This window comes from Lithobates pipiens, unplaced genomic scaffold (genome assembly GCF_037356315.1).
Source record: "Lithobates pipiens isolate NorthernLeopardFrog02 unplaced genomic scaffold, aLitPip1_a1.2 Scaffold_25, whole genome shotgun sequence".
NCBI classification, from domain to species: domain Eukaryota; kingdom Metazoa; phylum Chordata; class Amphibia; order Anura; family Ranidae; genus Lithobates; species Lithobates pipiens.
Genome location: NW_027507787.1, coordinates 168,503,841 through 168,524,282, shown reverse-complemented (window position 1 = coordinate 168,524,282; position 20,442 = coordinate 168,503,841). Strand labels below are relative to the sequence as shown.

General features: G+C 46.4%; 1 protein-coding gene across 2 annotated transcripts in view; it reads left to right on the top strand.

The window, feature by feature from the left end:
- Positions 1-2,346: 2,346 nt before the first annotated feature.
- The window catches only part of LOC143930643 (transient receptor potential cation channel subfamily V member 6-like), an 85,835-nt gene continuing 67,739 nt past the window's right edge, over positions 2,347-20,442 (top strand). The window contains exons 1-3 of one of the 2 annotated variants that reach the window (XM_077455138.1): positions 2,347-2,434; positions 2,515-2,659; positions 10,639-10,736. In XM_077455138.1, coding sequence (XP_077311264.1) covers positions 2,568-2,659; positions 10,639-10,736 — 190 coding nt within the window. In that variant the 5' untranslated portion in view covers positions 2,347-2,434; positions 2,515-2,567. The other variant, XM_077455137.1, reaches the window with a different exon arrangement.

Genomic DNA, 20,442 nt, shown 5'->3' with positions numbered 1-20,442 from the left:
ATAACACATATCCAATAAAAAAAATTTCAATCAAATGTCTTCATCAGTTTAGGCCAATATGTATTCTTATATTTTTGGTAAATAAATCCCAATAAGCATATATTGATTGATTTGTGCAAAAGTTATAGAATCGACAAACTATGGGATATTTGTGTTTATTTATTTGTAATTTACTAGCAATGGTGGGGATCAGTAACTTATAGCGGGACTGCGATATTGCGACGGACAAATTGGACACCTAACTGACACTTTTGACACTTTTTGGGCACCAGTGATACTAATATAGTGATCAGTGCTAAAAAATATCACTTTATTAATGACCCTGGCTGGGAAGAGGTTAACATCAGGGGCAATCAAAGGGTTAACTGTGTGCCTAGCCTGTGCATTCTCACTGTGTGGGAGATGCTTTGACTAGGGAAAGGCACTGATCCATGTTCCTGCTTTACAGGAACACAAGATAAATACCTTCCCTTCTAACAGATTGGCCACTTGCATTGTTTACATAGGCAGATTGCCTATAATTGGTACCCGCCACTGTGCTCCCACTGTCTGTGATCACAGTGGGAGTGGGCCGCCGCCGGCGTGCGTCCCCCAGGCCCAGAAGTGTCAGATCATGTACTAGGTACGTGATATGGCACAGAGCGGCTGCCCTGCCGCAGTATATGTAACAGGCATGTACTGGCCATCGGGACTACTGGGAGTTTCTCGGTGGGCCGATGGTTCAGTGGACCAGTTTCAGTGACAGCCAGTGGCGTCGCTAGGGGATGGGTTTTGAGGCTATAGCCCCGAACCTGGGGCCAAAAGCCCAGAGTCCCAGGGGTCCCCAACCACAGGGCCATGGCCCACTCCTGAGCTGTGGCCACTCTGCAGCTGTGTGGTGGGCAGCATAGAAGAGTCAGAGAGTGGGCAGGCGGCACGGGAGAGCCAGGCGGGGGAGAGAGCAGAGATGACATCATCTCTCACCACCCGCCCTGCATCACTGCTGTTCCACCCTAACTGTGCATTCGTGGGCAGCAAAGAGATTACATCATCTCTCACTGCCTGCCCTCTCTCTGGTGACCCTGCTGTAAGAAGCGGCTCTCTGGGGACTCTGAGGTAAGGAAGGGCTCTCTAGGGAACCTGATATAAGTGGGGGGGGGGGCTCTCTGGGTACTCTGATGTAAGGGAGGCTCTCTGGGTACTCTGATGTAAGGGAGGCTCTCTGGGTACTCTGATGTAAGGGAGGCTCTCTGGGGACTCTGATGTAAGGGAGGCTCTCTGGGGAACCTGATGTAAGGAGGAGGCTCTCTGGGGACCCTGATGTAAGGGGGAGGCTCTCTGGGGACCCTGATGTAAGGGGGAGGCTCTCTGGGAACCCTGATGCAAGGCGAAGGCTCTCTGGGGACTCTGATGTAAGGGGGAGGCTCTCTGGGGACCCTGATGCAAGGCAGAGCCTCTCTGGGGACTCTGATGTAAGGAGGGGCTCTTTGGGGACCCTGATGTAAGGGGGAGGCTCTCTGGTGACCCTGATGTAAGCTTCAGGGGAGAAGTCCCCGACAACAGTGGCAATGCCTATACAGTGACGTCACTATGGTGCAACTGTTGTTGGCTGTCCCTCCTCTCCCCTATAGCCACTTCTGGGAACCAGAATGCCCTTAGAATAGGTAAGTGCACATATCTTTTCACAGTGTAGTTAAATTAGGAATTAGAAAGGAGGTGGAAAAAACTATAGCATAGAATGACACCTATCAAGAGTCTGATAAGGCTGCACACCCCGAAACAAATCTTGCAAAAAAACACATTGAGGTTTCCCCATGGGGTTTTTTAGCAGCAAAAGTAAGTCAAAAAAGAGAGATTTTTCATAAAAATTGATTTTATTGACAAAAAAACTTTAGACATGGGTTTAAAACATGAGCTCCAATTTACATAATACGAGACAACTTGGATTGGATAGCAGATTGAACAGTAAATGGTATCATAAAAGGTTTTTGTTATAGGGAATATGCATCAAAATAGCTCATGTTTTAAACTTTTGTATTGTGCCCATGTCTAAAGTTTTTTGTCAATAAAATCCAGTTGTATGAAAAATCTCTCTTTTTGACTTACTTTTGCTGCTAAAAAACCCCATAGGGAAACCTCAATGTGTTTTTTGTTAGAAAGGGGATAAAGCAGGTTTTAGCGTAATTAAGAAAAGCCTGGACTTCTACTTTAGGTATTGGAAGAGTATGGATTATTTTTGGAGAATAAGGATATTGTTTAGTGTCACTTTAAGATGCAAATATTTCTTCAATTCCATTTTAGATTCTTATCTTTATTACACAATTGAATAGAATGCCCTGTGGTTTACATTCCAGACACAGGAAAGGTTGAGGCTACAACATATGTCCCGGTTCAGACTAGGTTAAGACTGAGCAGAGAAACTGGTCTGGTGAGGCTGGGGGCTGGAGGTGTTCAGGTGAGACGTTGGACAGGTACAAGGATTGAGAAAACAGCTATACCGTCTGTTGCTATGTCTTTTGCTATTTATTTCTTTAGACACCAACATATAATGCCAATTCAAATGGTTTACACCGGATGACACATCAGAGATGCTACATAGGATCACACAGGACATCGGGACATGGACTATGAACCGTCTGCAGTTGGATGAGGAGAAGACAGAGCTGGTTCAATGGAAGAGGTACAGTAATGGAGATATTCCCCGCCTCACCGTAGGAGATTCAGCTTCCTATCTAATTTTGAATCAGTGTTTTCTCTGGATAAAGTTTGGCTTTAATTACAGGGAGAGGTTTTAGATTTTAACTGACATCCCAAGAAATGTTGACTTTGGAGTGGGTTTTCCCAACAAGAACTGTACCTTAGCCTTTCACTTTCTGTATGCCATGCCTAAAAGGGAAATGATCACTTTGCCCATTCAGAGCAGGCAACGTCTACTTACAAATCTCAAGCCCCTCACTACTTCTCCACTGCATTAGACCCTTTGTCTAGCAGGGCTTCCATGTATGTTGACTACCCACCATGTGAGAGGGCTCGGCCTGCAGTGGCCTATCGCCAGGCCTGGATGCTGTGACATGGGGGGGGGGGGGGAACGGGGTAGTGAAATCAGCCAATTTGGTAAGGTTTGAAACTAGACCTTGAGATCTTGCAGCAGTTAGGTAGCAAAGAGGCATTAATTAGTTAGGGGAGGGGCTATCAGAAGACACGGTCATTTTAACCCTTTTACTGCCAGAGCCGTTTTTGCATTTAGTTTTTTTCTTGCGTACATGCTTAAGCCCCCTGTTCACATCGGCGCAACCTGTCATGCCATTTGACAGTTCAAAATCCCATAGAAAGTCGCACCCTATTTGTACCTACGGAACTATGCAAATCGGTGCGACTCCAACTTGCACCGATTTGAAAAAGTGTCCTGCATTATTTTTGCCGATTTCATGTGAGACCTGCATTGACATGTGTACGTGAAATTGCACAGATTTTGGCAAGACGCACATGAAATTGAATTGACCGGTGGCTTTGGAATCGTGCTGAAGTAGCGCAAGTTCAAAGCCACGTTCATTGTGAATAGGGGTTAAAAACATCAAAAGAAAAAGCCCCTAAACCGACAGCAACTAATGTAGGATTTTTTAGGTATCACACCAAAAGATACTATAAAATCTGTAAGCTTTAATCAAAACAATGCATCAAAATGATTTATAAGAAAACCCCCAAAGGGGCAGGACAGCAGACGTAGGTAAAAATATGCTATTGTGTTTGTCATATTGCAGATTAACATACAAACATGGTATAACAATAATACGATGAGGGGCAAAGAATATTGTCCCTGGTGTAATATTCTATCAAGGATGCAACACACAGAAATCCCATAAGACAGCGGGGGGGTGGACGAGGTGCCGGACATGCCGTCGATATTCACGGATACTGCAGCTATCTATGCCCAGAAGTGGGAGCAAATACCTGGATTAGACAGGTATCTGCTCCCCCATAAAAGGTGCCAAATGTGACACCGGAGAGGGGGGAGGGTTCCATGATACAAAAGGTAATAGCTGTGGGTGGGAGAGGGGTGATGGAGAAAATTAAAATACAATTGATAGGTGGGGGCTGGATAGCCTTCTCTGAAGAGGAGGGTTTTCAGGTATTGTCTAAAAGCAGAATAGGAGATAATCAGACAGATTGTGGTAGGGAGTTCCATAGGACGAGAGAGGCTTGGGAAAAGTCCTTAAGGCGAGAGTGGGAGAAGGTGCAGACACTAATCTTATTTGTAACCCGGGGATCGCCTGTAATGTCCTGAGCAGCTGACAGCCAGAGAAGCATCTGGCTAATAGGGATGAGCTTCGAGTTAGAGTCGAACTCATGTTCTACTCGAACATTGCCTGTTCGCCTGTTCAGCGAACAGTGAACAATTTGGGCTGTTCGCAGCAAATTCGAAAAGCCGGAACATCCTATACAAGTCTATGGGAGAAATCTAAAGTGCTAATTTTAAAGGGTAATATGCAGGTTACTGTCCTAAAAAGTGTTTGGGGACCCGGGTCCTGCCCCAGGGGACATGGATCAATGCAAAAAAAAGTTTTAAAAACTGACGTTTTTTTCAGGAGCAGTGATTTTAATAATGATTAAAGTGAAACAATAAAAGTGTAATATTCCTTTAAATTTCGTAGCTGGGGGGTATCTATAGTATGCCTGTGAAGGGGCGCATGTTTCTGCTGCTTAGAACTGTCCCTGCACAAAGTGTCATTTGTGCAGGAAAAAAAGTCTTTTAAAATCACTTGCGGCTATTGTCGGGTCCCATAATACAGAGAACAATCAATGAGTGTTCTCTGCATTAGCCGACAATTCATTCATTCATTGATAAAAAAAAAAAAAAGCGTGGGGGTTCCCCTAAATTCAATTACCAGGCCCTTCAGGTCTGACATGGATATTAAGGGGAACCCCGTGTCAAAAAAAAAAAAAATTGACGTGGGGGTCCCCCTAAAAATCCATAACCAGACCCTTCAGGTCTGATATGGATATTAAGGGGAACCCCGCATCAAATTAAAAAAATATTGACGTGGGGGTCCCCCTAAAAATCCATATCAGACCCTTTATCCGAGCACGCAACCTGGCAGGCCGCAGGAAAAGAGGGGGGGACGAGAGAGCGGCCCCCCCTCCCACCTGAACCGTACCAGGCCACATACCCTCAACATTGGGAGGATGCTTTGGGGGTCTGTGACCCCTCAAAGCACCTTGTCCCCATGTTGATGAGGACAAGGGCCTCATCCTCACAACCCTTACAGGGGTCAGGTGACGGGTTGCCCCGCCCTCCTAATATAAGAAACGTCAGCGCTGGGCTCTCTGCAGTGTCTCCGGAGTGGAGACAGAAGACGGATGTATGGACAGCGCTGGACTGAGAGATCCCCCGTCGCTGGATATGATCATCCATCGCTGGACCCCGGGGACCCGTCGCTGGATAGCAAGAGTGGATTAGCACCGCTGGAATCTTTTTTTTATTTTTTTTATTTTTAATAAAGGAATTTTTCAAAAGTGTGTTTGTCTTATTTAACCATTTTGGCACTTTCTTTGTGAAATGGTAGGGGTACTTTTGTACCCCCTTACCATTTCAAACAGGGGGGGGGCCGGGATCTGGGGGTCCCCTTGTTAAAGGGGGCTTCCAGATTCCCTTGTTAAAGGGGGCTTCCAGATTCTGATAAGCCCCCTGCCCGCAGACCCTCACAACCAACGGCCAGGGTTGTGAGGATGAGGCCCTTGTCTTCATCAACATGGGGACAAGGTGCTTTGAGGGGTCACAGACCCCCAAAGCATCCTCCCAATGTTGAGGGTATGTGGCCTGGTACAGTTCAGGAGGGAGGGGGGGCCGCTCTCTCGTCCCCCCCTCTTTTCCTGCGGCCTGCCAGGTTGCGTGCTCGGATAAAGGGTCTGATATGGATTTTTAGGGGGACCCCACGTCAATTTTTTTTTTAATTTGATGCGGGGTTCCCCTTAATATCCATATCAGACCTGAAGGGTCTGGTTATGGATATTTAGGGGGACCCCCACGTCAATTTTTTTTTTTAATTTGACACGGGGTTCCCCTTAATATCCATGTCAGACCTGAAGGGCCTGGTAATTGAATTTAGGGGAACCCCCACGCTTTTTTTTTTTTTTTTTATCAATGAATGAATGAATTGTCGGCTAATGCAGAGAACACTCATTGAGTGTTCTCTGTATTACGGGACCCGACAATAGCCGCAAGAGATTTTAAAAGACTTTTTTTCCTGCACAAATGACACTTTGTGCAGGGACAGTTCTAAGCAGCAGAAACATGCGCCCCTTCACAGGCATACTATAGATACCCCCCAGCTACGAAATTTAAAGGAATATTACACTTTTATTGTTTCACTTTAATCATTATTAAAATCACTGCTCATGAAAAAACGGCCGTTTTTAAAACTTTTTTTTGCATTGATCCATGTCCCCTGGGGCAGGACCCGGGTCCCCAAACACTTTTTAGGACAGTAACCTGCATATTACCCTTTAAAATTAACACTTTAGATTGTGAACGTTCGAGTCCCATAGACTTTAATAGGGTTCTAAAGTTCACACGAAGTTTAGGTCTGTTCGCAGGTTCTGGTGCGAACCGAACAGGGGGGTGTTCGGCTCATCCCTACTGGCTAAGTAGGAATCAACAAGCTTAAACCACCACTTGGGTCAATTTCAGCTCTGCCAGCACTGGCTCTCCTCCATAATTTCCTTTCATTTCATTTTCGCTCCACATGATTATAAATAAAGACACTGGTAAAATATAATAATGCCACATAGCATAATTCCATTAAAAAACTAGAAGTCCTTTTCTTAAAATCATAATGCACTCGCATTAAATTCATATAAAAACCCTTACGCACAAAGCCATAAATCAGCTGTGTCTCTGTTTCACCAGCTGCGCTCGGATCCTGATCTTAACACAGGCAGCAGCACTGGGTAATACTCCCGCTGATCGAACCGCTTTGTCACACACGTGGTCTGGCTCCTCCCCAGCGTGTTTTGTCGATGTGACGACTTCTCCATAAGAGGAGAAGAATGTTTTGATAGCAGGTTTATTTTATTTTTTTCAGTGTGGCTGCTTATAATATTATTTGATAACACTTTTCACTAGTTTATTGAGTTCAAATTTGGCATTAAAAGAAGGACTATAACAGGGGTAGGCAACCTTTTGAGCACAGTGTGCTGAAAAATGTTTTCAAAGAAATTGAGCGTGCCAATTTTATAACGAAAAAAGTCAACTTCACACTCTCAATCATGAAAAGGTTTTTTTTATAAAGTAAATGCTGTAAACGACTGTAGTAGTGGGAAAAGAATATCCTGCACTCTCATGCCACAGATCAGCCACAATTCCTGCAACTCCACACTTCAGATCACTGCCCCCCCTGCAAATCTGTTTCACCACTATAACCCCCTGCACATCTGCCCCACCACTGCAACCCCCTGCACATTTGCCCCACCACTAACTCCCTGCACATCTGCTCCACCTCTGTACCCCCTGCTCATCTGCCCCACCACTGTAACCCCCTGTACATCTGCCCCACCACTGTACCACCCTGCTCGTCTGTCCCACCACTGTAACCCCCTGCTCATCTGCCCCACCAATCTACCCCCTTTCTCATCTAACCCACCACTGTAACCCCATGCACATCTGTCCGACCACTGTAACCCCGTGCACATCTGCCCCACCACTGTAACCCCCTGCACATCTGTCCGACCACTGTAACCCCCTGCTCATCTGCCCCACCAATGTATCCCCTTTCTCTTCTGCCCCACCACTTTAACCCCCTGCTCATGTGTTCCACCGATGTACCTCCTTTCTCCTCTGCTCCTCTGCCCCACCACTGTAAACCCCTGCTCATCTGTTCCATCAATGTACCTCCTTTCTCCTCTGCCCCGCCACTGTACCCCATGTACATCTGCCCCACCTCTGTACCCCCTTCTCTTCTGCCCCACCACTGTAACCCCCTGCTCATCTGTCCCACCAATGCACCTCCTTTCACATCTGCCCCACTGCTGTACCCCCCTGCTCATCTGCCCCAACACTAAACCCCTCCTGCTTATCTTTCCCACCACTGTAACCCCCTTCTCATCTGGCCCAACACTGAACCCCCCTTGCTCATCTGTCCCACCACTGTAAGCCCTGCTCACCTGCCCCATCACTGTACCCCCCTGCTTTTCTGTCTCACTTCTGAACCCTCTTCACATCACTCCCACCACTGTACCCCCTTGCTCTTCTGTCCCACCACTGTAACCCCCCTGCTCATCTGCCCCATCAATGTACCCCTTTTCTCATCTGCCCCACCACTGTACCTACCACTGTCCCCATGATCTTCTGTCTCACTACCGAATCACCTTCTCATCTGTTCTACACTGAACCCATCTACTCATCTGCCCCACCTCTGTAACTGTCAGGAACCATGAAACAGACAGAGACAGAAGTACAATCAAATCACACTTGTTTATTAATAAAAATAAAAAGGTAAATAGGAAAAAGCATAGTCAAGCAAGCCAGAGTCCAGTAGCCAGATCGGATAGTCAGCCAGTCCAAAGTTCATAAACTAGATCGGGTAAACAGCCAGTCCAGAAGTCAGGAATCCAGGGAGAGCAACTGCAAGCAGGATGGAAGCCAGGAGGGATGTAGCAAGCCAGTCTTGAAACAACAGCAGGAGATGGTTCCTAGTGATGTGACCAAACGTGAAGGCAATGGAGAAATGAACTGGTAGACTTTAAATAGGCAGGCCAGACGAGCATCATTGGGAACAGCTGGTAACTGTGGAGAGAGAAAAGAGCTGGCAATTAGCCGACAGCTGAGCAGCCAGCCCAGAGGAGGAAGGGCTAAGCCAGCCCTGACAGTAACCCACTTTCTCATCTACCCCACCAATGTACCTCCTGCACATCTGTCTCACCTCTGAACCCCCTGCTCTCCTGCCCCAACACTGTATCTCCCCGCCCATCTGTCCTACCAATACACCTCCTTTCACATCTACCCCACTGCTCTACCCCCCCCCTCTTTTCTGTCCCACCACTGAACCCTCTTTTCATCTGCCCCAACACTGAACCCCCCTGCACATTTGTCCCACCACTCTAACCCCCTTTTTATCTGCCCCATCACTGTAACCCCCTGCTCTTCTGTCCCACTGCTGAACCCCCTTCTCGTCTCTTCCACCATTCTACCTCCCTGGACATCTGCCCCAACGCTGTACCCTCCTGCTCTTCTGTCCCACCTCTGAACCCCTCCTGCTCATCTGCTCCAACACTGTCCCCTCTTCTCATCTATGATACAAGTGATATGAAGAGTGGTGAAAGGAAGCAGAGATGAGACACATCTACCTGTCCTGGCACACTCATCCTGCTGATCCGCCTCTCGCATCCAACCCACGTGATGTATCTGATGTATGTGATGTCACATACAAGCATCTGGAATGGATGTGCAATGATGAGCTCAGGCCAGGGGCATTTTCTGAGAGCAGTGTGCCTGTGTGCAGGATCAAAAGGTGGGCCGCCGCAGCTGAGAATAAATGCGGCGCTTACAGCAAAAGTTGGGTGTGATTTTCATTGCACTGAATATTGGCTGTGGCTTAAATGGACACAAAGTGCCGGGGTTCAGTAGTAAGTGACACAAAGGTTCAGGAATATTGTCAAGAAAGTTCTCAGAAGCTCAACAGTAATTCCACAAACTGTCACCTGATTGTGGTTTTCTCAATCAGTGAAATCCCTTCTTCTTACCCTGTTTCACCGAAAATAAGACCTAGCGTGATTGTTGGTGATGGCTGCAATATAAGCCCTACCCCCCAAATAAGCCCTACCCTAAAAATAAGACCTACACTGGCTTTTTTGGGGGGTAGGGCTTATATTGCAGCCATCACCGACAATCATGCTAGGTCTTATTTTCAGGGACACAGGGTAGATTGGTAGTGGCAACCGAGTCATCTTCCTCCAGATGGTGGGCGGGGCTAGTAGGACTGTGATTGACTTTATCAGTGGCCAATGACAGTCCTCCTTCTCCTCCTGGAAACAGGGACAGCCCCCTAAGCAGAACTGCACCCAATCTCATCCCCATCACAAAAGCTGACGATCGCAGCTACAGCAAAGTTAGAAAACCAAATAAAGTTTCCCATCTTTTACAATGTGTGGGGGCGCAGTGCCTCCCCCTCAGTGCAGGGTGGGGAATTCTGAAACTGGAATGCATTAGTGTCTCACTGACACTTCCCTGCACTGCTCTCTTGATGGGGAGGGAGTCGAGTGCTGGCAAAAGACGCTTTGTGTGCCGGGGGTTGCCTAGTGCCTACCCCTGGACTATAAGCACAGAGTGGGGATATAAAATAACAAAGAGCATGCTGATAGGAGGGGAGAGCGGAGCACCAGAAAGGTGAACTCATCAGCCTGCTGCTTCTCTTAGCACTGTCCAGTCACAGGCTTTGGGAGGGACAAGACCTATAACTGTCACTTAACTGCAAAAAAATTAACACCCCGTCCAGACACGGCTGTTCTGCAAAGCAGACCTGTAAGTCATTGTTCAAGTTTTTCTTTGAAATATTTGTTCTTAGAATCCCCTAAATGGTTTATATATTTATTCAATGATGCATACAAAAGCTCTTATATTACCTACCCAGAATTACATTTTAGAAGTACTACTTTTTTGTTTAGGATTCACGATATTCCGCTACTTCGGGGCGCAAAAGAAAATGATATCCAACAACTGAAAGAGCTTCTGGAAGATGAAAAATGTGACCCATTTCAAAGGGGTGAGTGATAATACTCTAGAGAGCTGAAGACACTGGAGGCTTGGCTTAAAGCTGAGCTCCAGACACACAAACATTGATTTATATATACAGTGGGTATACAAAAGAATCATTCCCCCTTTAACCACTTCTGCCCCGGACCATTTGTCTGACCAAAGATCAGAGCACTTTTTGCGCTTCGGCACTGCGTCGTTTTCATTGACAATTGCTCGTGCGTTGTGGCGCCCAAACAAAATTGACATCCTTTTTTTCCCACAAATAGAGCTTTCTTTTGGTGGTATTTTATCACCTCTGCAGGTTTTATTTTTTGCACTATAAACATAAAAAGAGCATCAATTTTGGAAAAAAAAAAACGCATTATTTTTTACTTTTTGCTATAATAAATATCCCCCAAAAATATATAAAAAAACATTTTTTTCCTCAGTTTAGGCCGATACATATTCTTCTACATATTTTTGGTAAAAGAAATCACAATAAGCGCATATTGATTGGTTTGCGCAAAAGTTATAGCGTCTACAAAATAGGGGATAGTTTTATGGCATTTTTATTAATCTTTTTTTTTACTAGTCATGACTGCGACATTATGGCTGTGACATTATGGCGGACACGTCAGACAATTTTGACACATTTTTGGGAACATTGGCATTAGTACAGCAATCATTGAAGGGGTTAACACTAAGGGGCAGTGAAGAGGTTAATGTGTGTACTAGTTTGTGTTCTAACTGAAGGGGGAGGGGACTGTGCAGGGAAACTAAGAGATTGCTTTTCATACTCTGTATGAACAGACGATCTGTCAGTTCTCCCCTCAGAGAACCGGAAACAGACACAGTTTTTGTTTTATCCAGCTGTATAAACTAGAGCCACTTATAACATCCAGTAAAGGATATAACACATACAGTGCTTTTCAGAAACAAATTCAAAAACAGAATCACTAAGTTGGAACTTAGACTTAGACTTTGCAATATTTGCCCATTCTGTGGGTCATTGTCATGTTGGAAGGTAAACCTTCTTCCTATTGACAAAATTCTGACAGAGGGGCAGCAGATTTTCCTCAACAATTTGATAGTATTTTGCCCCATTTTTTTTCCTTCTATCCTGACAAGTGCTCCTTGCATGCTGCAGAGAAACACCCCATAACAGGATATTACCTCCCCCGTGTTTTACTGTAGGAATACAGTATAATTAAATTTTAGTCTCCTTAACACCTTTTTCCATATGACCTCAGAATCTTCAAGGTGTGTTTAAGGTGGTCAGATGAGACTAAAATGTAATTATTTGGCTTCAACACCAAGCGATATGTCTGGCGGAAATCCAATACAGCTCACCATCTAAATAACTTTAATAAATAAACTTTTAATAAATAAAATATTCCTACAGTAAAGCACAGAGGTGCTAATATCCCATTATGGGGGGGGGGGGGGGTGGGGGTGTTAATATCCTGTTATGGGGGGTGGTAATATCCTGTTATGGGGGAGGGGTGGTAATATCCTATTATGGGGGGTGGTAATATCCTGTTATGGTGGAGGGGGTTAATATGCTTTTATGGTGGAGGGGGTTAATATCCTTTTATGGTGGAGGGGGTTAATATCCTTTTTGGTGGAGGGGGTTAATATCCTTTTATGTTAGAGGAGGTTAATATCCTTTTATGGTGGAGGGGGTTAATATCCTGTTATGGTGGAGGGGGTTAATATCCTGTTATGGTGGAGGAGGTTAATATCCTTTTATGGTGGAGGGGGTTACTATCCTGTTATTGTAAAAGGGGTTCATATCCTTTTATGGTGGAGGGGCTTAATATCCTGTTATGGTGGAGGGTAGGGATGAGCTTCGTGTTTCGAGTCGAACATACGTTCGACTCGAACATCGGCTGTTCGGCCGTTCGGCGAATTCCAAACGTTATGGGCCGTTCGCGCCAAATTCGTGTGGTGCTCACGGCCCAAAATTCCCCTGCGCCATCGCAGTGCATTGCTGGCTCATGATTAGCCAAGCATGCACTGTGACCCCGCATGCTTGGCCAATCACAGCGCCGGCAGCGAGGAGAGCCATGATTGGCCACAGGCAGGATGCCTGCGGCCAATCATAGCTCATTCTGTGTAGTACACGCCCCACACTATATAAGGCCGCCAGCGCGGCGGCCTTGTGTAGTGTGTTGGCGTCTGTAGGAGTTAGTGGGTGTTCTGTGTACATTCAACACAGTATACACCGATCGTTATCGGTCAATTTTTCGTTCTTGCTCTTCTGTAGTGGTTGTTGTCTGCGTGCCCTGACCGCAGTATACACCGCTATATTCACCTATATAGCTAGCTATATTTCTCTTTTTTAATAGAGCTTGCAGTCAGTGTTAGGAGATTGTGCGTGCTGTCTGCGTGCTCTGAACCCAGTATACACCGCTATATCCACCTATATAGCTAACTATCTTGCTCGTTTTAAATAGAGCTTGCAGTCAGTGTGAGGAGATTGTGCGTGTTGTCTGCGTGCTCTGAACCCAGTATACACCGCTATATCCACCTATATAGCTAACTATCTTGCACGTTTTAAATAGAGCTTGCAGTCAGTGTTAGGAGATTGTGCGTGCTGTCTGCGTGCTCTGAACCCAGTATACACTGCTATATCCACCTATATAGCTAACTATCTTGCTCGTTTTAAATAGAGCTTGCAGTCAGTGTTAGGAGATTGTGCGTGCTGTCTGCGTGCTCTGAACCCAGTATACACCGCTATATCCACCTATATAGCTAACTATCTTGCTCGTTTTAAATAGAGCTTGCAGTCAGTGGTAGGAGATTGTGCGTGCTGTCTGCGTGCTCTGAACCCAGTATACACCGTTATATCCACCTACATTCTCTGTTGATTGTCTATCCTCTTCCTCCTCCGCTGATATGTTGGAAGAACATTTTTGGTTCTGGGTGATGCCATCAGCTCAATTTTTCTGCCCCTGTTTAACAGGGGCGTTTAATTACAATTTTTGATGCAATGCTTTGCAGCAGGGCTAATTTCTGCACTAAAACTAGGGTATATGGGAGAGGTTGCAGTGTCGTGGCACCAGCACCAGTGCCTAAAGCCCAATTTTTCTGCCCCTGTTTAACAGGGGCGTTTAATTACAATTTTTGATGCAATGCTTTGCAGCAGGGCTAATTCCTGCACTAAAACTAGAGTATATGGGAGAGGTTGCAGTGTCGTGGCACCAGCACCAGTGCCTAAGGCCCAATTTTTCTGCCCCTGTTTAACAGGGACATGTAATTACAATTCTTGATATAATATTTCACAGGAGGGCTTGTTCCTGTGCCCACCCAGAGTAACTGTGAGGACTTATAGTGTTGTGGCACAAGCACCACAACCACCAAAGGTCAATTTTTCTACCACTGTTTAACAATGGCATGTAATTACAATTCTTGATATAATCGTTCACAGCAGGGCGCTCCAGCGCCCACCAAGAGTCACTTTGAGGGCTTACAATGTTGTGGCAAAACCAAAACCTTGTTTCGCCATTTCTGCAGAGCATATAGGGCAGCCCCCTACTTTCAAACATCCAACTTACAAACATCTCCTACTGCAAACGGAAGGAGACAACAGCAAGTGAGATGAAAAAAGACGGACGGCAAAACAAATTATACATTGGTGATAACCCTTCCCTATGTTTTCCAAAAAGCTTAAAAATAGTTTTTTTGACTGGAGCTACACTTTAAAAATGTACCAGTCGAAAATTACAAACAGATTCAACTTAACACAACAAATCTACACAGTCCCTGTCTTGTTTGCACCGCCTGTATACTGCTGTTCTGAGTATATAGGGCCTGGGGGGCCACACGTATTTCCTTTTTTTATGGGTACGGGGTTCCCCTTAATATCCGTACAAGACCCAAAGAGGGTGGTAATGGGCAGGGAGGGCTACCCATGCCATTTTTCTCAATGATTTTCAACCATTTCGCAGGAACCAGATATAACATTAAAACCGCAAGCAGTTTGAAATTACGTTATTTCGGTTAAATGTCACTTTGTGCAAGGACTGTTCTAAACACGGGAAACACAGGCATACTATAGACACCCCCCAGGCACGATATTTAAAGGAATATTTCACTTTTTTTTCACTTTAATCGTTATTAACCACTTCCCACAATGCACATATACGGCTGGATGGGAGCCGTCTACTTCTGATAGGACGTTCAGGAACGTCCTTCAGAAGGAGCGGGATCGCGCGTGCCCACGCAGCGGCGCGATCCCGATTCGTTCGTGTTCGTGTCACCTTTTGGCAGGAGGGCTCTGTGATTGGCCTAGAGGCGATTCAGTTCGCATTGTGCGCTATACAAGTATTTCATTCATTCATTCATTCACATGACGGCCGTGTCCAATCACGGCCATCATGTGATGTAAACAAACAGCCGGTTGCTAGGCAATCGGCTCCTCCTCTCCTCCCACAGAAGTCATCGCTGAGGAGAGGAGAGCAGATCGCTGCAGCCGGCTGATGATCAGTGAGTATGAGCTGTTTTTTACAGCTTTTTACTCACTGATCACCAGTCTAGTGTAAACAGACAACACACCACACAGTATAAACACAGCCCCCACATATGTCCCCAAAACACACATGTCCCCAAAACATACATGCCCCCAAATAATAAAAACACATGTCCCTAATAATAAAAACATGTCCCCCACATATGTCCCACTAAAATCACATGTCCCAATGATTATCTGCACACATATGTACGTGATCACCTGGACACATATGTACATGATCATTTGCGTACATATGTCCGTGATCACACAAACCAATTATTATACACTTAACAGAATTTTTTTTACCAAAAACATGTAGCAGAATACATTTTGGCTTAAATTTATGACAACATTTGATTTTATTGGATTTCTTTTCAAATAGAAAAAAGAAAATATATTTTTTTTCCAAATTTCTGCTTTTTTTGCGCTTATATCGCAAAAAATAAAAAACGGAGTCGTGAATAAATACCACCAAAATAAAGCTCTATTTGTGCAAACAAAATGCTAAAAATTTCATTTGGGTACAGTGTAGCATGACCGCGATATTGTCACTGAAAACGCTAGAGCGATAAAAGCTGAAAATTGGGCTGGGAAGGAAGGTGGCGAAAGTGCCCTGTATTGTAGTGGTTAAAATCAGTGCTCCCGCCAAAACGGCCATTTTTAAAACTTTTTTTTGCATTGAGCCATGTCCCTTGGGGCAGGAGCCAGGTCCCCAAACCTTTTTTGGGTTTCGAACGTTCGAGTCCCATAGACTTCAATGGGGTTCTAACGTTGGTATGAATTTGGGGTCCGTTCGAAAGTTCTGGTGCGAACCGAACCAGGGGGGTGTTCGGCTCATCCCTAGTGAAGGGGGTTAATATCCTTTTAGGGTGGAGGGGGTTAATATCCTGTTATGGTAGAGGGGGTTAATATACTCGTATGGGGGTGTTACTCTGCAGCAGGGACAGAAGCACTTGTCAGGATATAAGGAAAATGGATGGGGAAAATACTGTCAAATTCCTGAGAAAAATCTGCTGCCATTTGCCAGAAGGTTATCAATGGGAAGAAGATTTACCTTCCAACATGACAATGACCCAAAGCACACAGCAAAAATGACCACACAGTGGTTGAAGGAGAAAACTTAAACCCCATTGAAAATCTGTGGATTGACATTTTGACAGTTTTCACCCTCAAGCTGTCTTTAATTCTATTCCTAAAAGCCAACTAATGAGGGTTCAGAGAATAGTTAGTGATCCGCATTAACGGGATACAGAAATTATCCCGAAGCATCAATAAAAAAGGAACGTTTAAATCTAAATAAGATTAGTACAAATAAAAAACACACTAAAAGGATACCTTTTGTTCCACAATTTCAACCATTTTCACATATTGGGGTTTATTTACTAAAGGCAAAACCACTTTGCACCTCAGGTGCACTTAGAAGTGCAGTCGCTGTAGATGGGGAAATTGCAAGGAAAATAAAAAACAGCATTTTGCTTGTACATAATTGGATGATAACATTAGCAGAGCTTCCACTCAGATCTAAAGCGACTGCACTTCCAAGTGCACTTGCAGTGTAAAGTGCATTTGCCTTCAGTAAATAAACCCCCAATGTGTTTAATATAATTAGTGTAGCGGGGTCTCTTTAAGGACTATAAAACTACTGTTCCCAGAACCCCGCTGGTTCCCAGGATGTTTGGAGTTATGCCCCAGAGACTCATGGGGGAGGGCATATAAGGAGGGGGAGAGGCCTAGTTCTTTCTCTTTGGACACCCCCCCCCTCCTAGCAAGAGGAGGTTTGTGCTGAACTGCTGGAGGCACAAGGCCTGAAGCCTGGGCCTTGTGCTCTTTTCCAAAGAGCCCTTTGCCAGCCTAGCTGCACCTGAGAGACATCTTCTCATCCTTGCTGCAGTACACCAGAAGGATTGAAGACTCGGAGGTTGGTGGATTCCTGTTCCTAGACGAATCGGCGGAGAAAACGGACTTTGGTCTGTCTGGGTGGTGAGAGCTGTTTAAAGACAGATACTTAATCTTTATTATTCGTTTGGATTACAAAGTTGTTCTTCAAGTGCACCACCGAAAGATTGCTAGCGAATATTGTTTCACTGGACTTCCATCTAGATCAGTCAGGCCTGACTACATAGGTAGATAGTGCTGGGTGTTAGTTTACCCATGCGGGGAAGTAGCTGAAAAAGGGCAGCGTTAGAGTTGCATAGCAATACTTTATTATGTTGATTACTCTGTTTATCTTTATTACTGGTTACTGCAGGGACCTGCTTATGTGTTGCAAACCAAATGTTCGATTCATGTTATTCCTTTTATAAAACAACAAGTAAAGTCAGTTATATACTTTCAAAGATTGTCTATGAGCTTGAGTTATCCACCCACGCACACACATATTTAGAGTATAAGCGATTTCATGTGTATTGCTAGATACTAACTGTGCCAGAGTGGGTAGTGTCAGGCTGGCACTTACCGAACCGATGAGTCCGCTTGGGCAGAGGGTGGGCTCCCGTACGTGTCCGACTTACAACCCCTGATAGAGCAGACAGGTGGCTGAGAGTGCGGAGTGGTAAGAGAGCCTGTGATATGGCTCCAGGAGCAGGAACTTGCAGGAAGCTTCCGGCAGCAGGTGTGTAGGTAGGACACAGGAAAACTGGGTACAGAGCAGGAGCAGAGCAGGCAGGTCCGGGTGCAGGCAGGGTACGGCAACAGGCGGGCAGCAGAGGCACAGAAGGAGCAGGCAAAAGAGAGGTCAAACAGGCAGAGGTCAGATGCAAGCAGAGGTCAGCGGTGTCAAAGGAAAGCCGGGTCGTCAGGAGATAAGCAAACAGGAACACAGGATACCAACAACGGGACAGGAACCGAGAAGCTGTTGATCAGGCAGCACCTGGGAGATGTCAGTAGCAAACCTAAATAGGCCGATTGGCGCCAAGCACCGCGCACGTGCGCGCGTTGACGCGCGCGGGCGCGCACGCACCCGCACGCGCGCGCGCGCGCACCCGAACGCCGGCAGACACACCAGCGGCACCCGAAGTGCCCACCACAGCGCGCAATGGCGCGCGCTGATGCGCACCAGCGCCAGCAGGGGCACGTGAAGGCACACACCGACGTGCACCAGCGCCCACAGGAGCGCGCAACACCGCACGCACAGGAACACGCACCCCAGCACGCACCGCAGGACATCGGCGCGCACCAACACGGGCAGCACCGCGACCATCCAAGTAACGACCCTGACAGTGCCCCCTCCCTAAGGGCAGACTCCGGCTGCCCAGGTGAGCCGATCTGGAAACCTGACGGTTCTTGAAGGCCCGCAAAAGTTCCTGAGCATGTAGATTGTCCTCGGGTTCCCAGGAGTTGTCCTCAGGTCCATAACCCTTCCACTTGATGAGGTACTGGGTTACATTACCCCTCTTCCTGCAATCAAGGATTGCTTCAACCTCAAACTCCTCTTCATTGTCCACTATAACAGGTTCGGGTGGGTCAGTAGTGCGGTCAGCAAAGGGATTTGGGGTGACGGGCTTCAGTAAGGACACGTGAAAGACCGGGTGCACTCTAAAAGAGTCAGGCAGGTTAAGTTCATATGCAACTTAGTTTATCCTCCTCTTTACTGAGAAAGGGCCCATGAATTTAGGGCCTAACTTCTTGGAAGGACAGGCCATCTTAAGGTTGACTGTAGATAACCATACTTGGCTGCCGGGAGCCAGAACGAGTTCTCCCCGTCTCCTTTTGTCAAACGCCCGTTTATAGCATTCCTGGGACCGGGCCATGGTTTCCTTTAGGAGTTGGTTGTTTTTAGAAAAGAAGTCCAATGTCTCGGAAACTGCCGGAACAAGGCATTCTGGGACTGAGCTGGGCAAGAAGGCTGGGTGGAAGCCGTAATTGGCAAAGAACGGTGTCTGGTTGATGGCGGAGTGCAAGGAGTTGTTATAAGCAAACTCCGCCATGGGTAGTAGCGAGACCCAGTCATCCTGCGAGAAAGAAGAAAAACAGCGGATGTACTGCTCCAGGGACTGATTGGTTCTCTCCGTTTGTCCGTTTGTCTGGGGGTGATAAGCGGAGGAAAAAGCCAATTCAATTTCAAGAGACCCGCAGAGCGCTCTCCAAAACCTCGAGGTGAATTGGGCGCCTCGATCGGAAACAATACTTGCCGGGATCCCATGCAGCCTTACAACTTCTTTGACAAAGATCTTTGCCGTGTCCATAGCCGAGGGAGTGCCCCTCATCGGGAGGAAGTGGGCCATCTTGGACAGCCTATCTACGACAACAAAGATAGTAGAGAACCCCTCGGAAAGGGGGAGTTCCACGATAAAGTCCATCGAAATCATTTTCCACTGTCTCTCAGGGACAGGTAAAGGTTTCAGTAGGCCCCAAGCCCGTGTCCGGCTGTTTTTATTTCGGGCGCAAGTGCTACACGAGTCCACATAGTCCTTGCAGTCCTTAAGAAGTTGAGGCCACCAAAAGGTGCGCTGAATCAGTTCGGCAGTCTTCAGGGTACCAAAGTGTCCGGCCATCTTATGGTCGTGGCAGAGTTCCAACACGTTTACCTTCAAGGCTTCAGGGACCACAATCTTGCCTTTATGCCAGAACAACCCCTCACTACAGCTGACCTCGGGGCTCGGGGGCATTCCAACAGAAGCCTGTCTGATCCGGGAGATAAGGTCCCCTTGGAGGAGCAAGAAGTTCCCAGAAGGGAGAATTGTATCAGGAGGCCGAGTCTCTTCAGGGATAGAAAACATGCGTGACAGGGCATCCGGCTTGACATTCTTAAAACCAGGTCTATAGGTGATATGAAATTGAAACCGGGAAAAAAAAAGAGCCCATCTGGCTTGCCGTGGTCTAAGTCTTTTGGCAGTTCTCAAATATTCCAGGTTTTTGTGGTCGGTGTAAACCAGGATGGGATGTGCAGCACCTTCCAATAGATAACGCCACTCCTCCAGAGCCGCCTTAATGGCCAGAAGTTCTCGGTCCCCAACATCATAGTTCCTTTCGGATGACGACAGTTTGCGAGAAAAGAACGCCACCGGTAAAAGAAGGGCCTTGGCACCCTGCCGTTGGGATAACACCGCCCCCACAGCGATTTCCGAAGCATCCAATTCAAGAACGAAGGGTAAGGCTGGGTCCGGATGTTTTAGAATAGAGGCAGAGGTGAACAGCATCTTAAGTTTTTCGAAGGCCAGCTGTGCCTCAGGGGTCCAAGAGAATCGGGTACCCTGCCTGGTCAGTTCGGTGATGGGAGCAA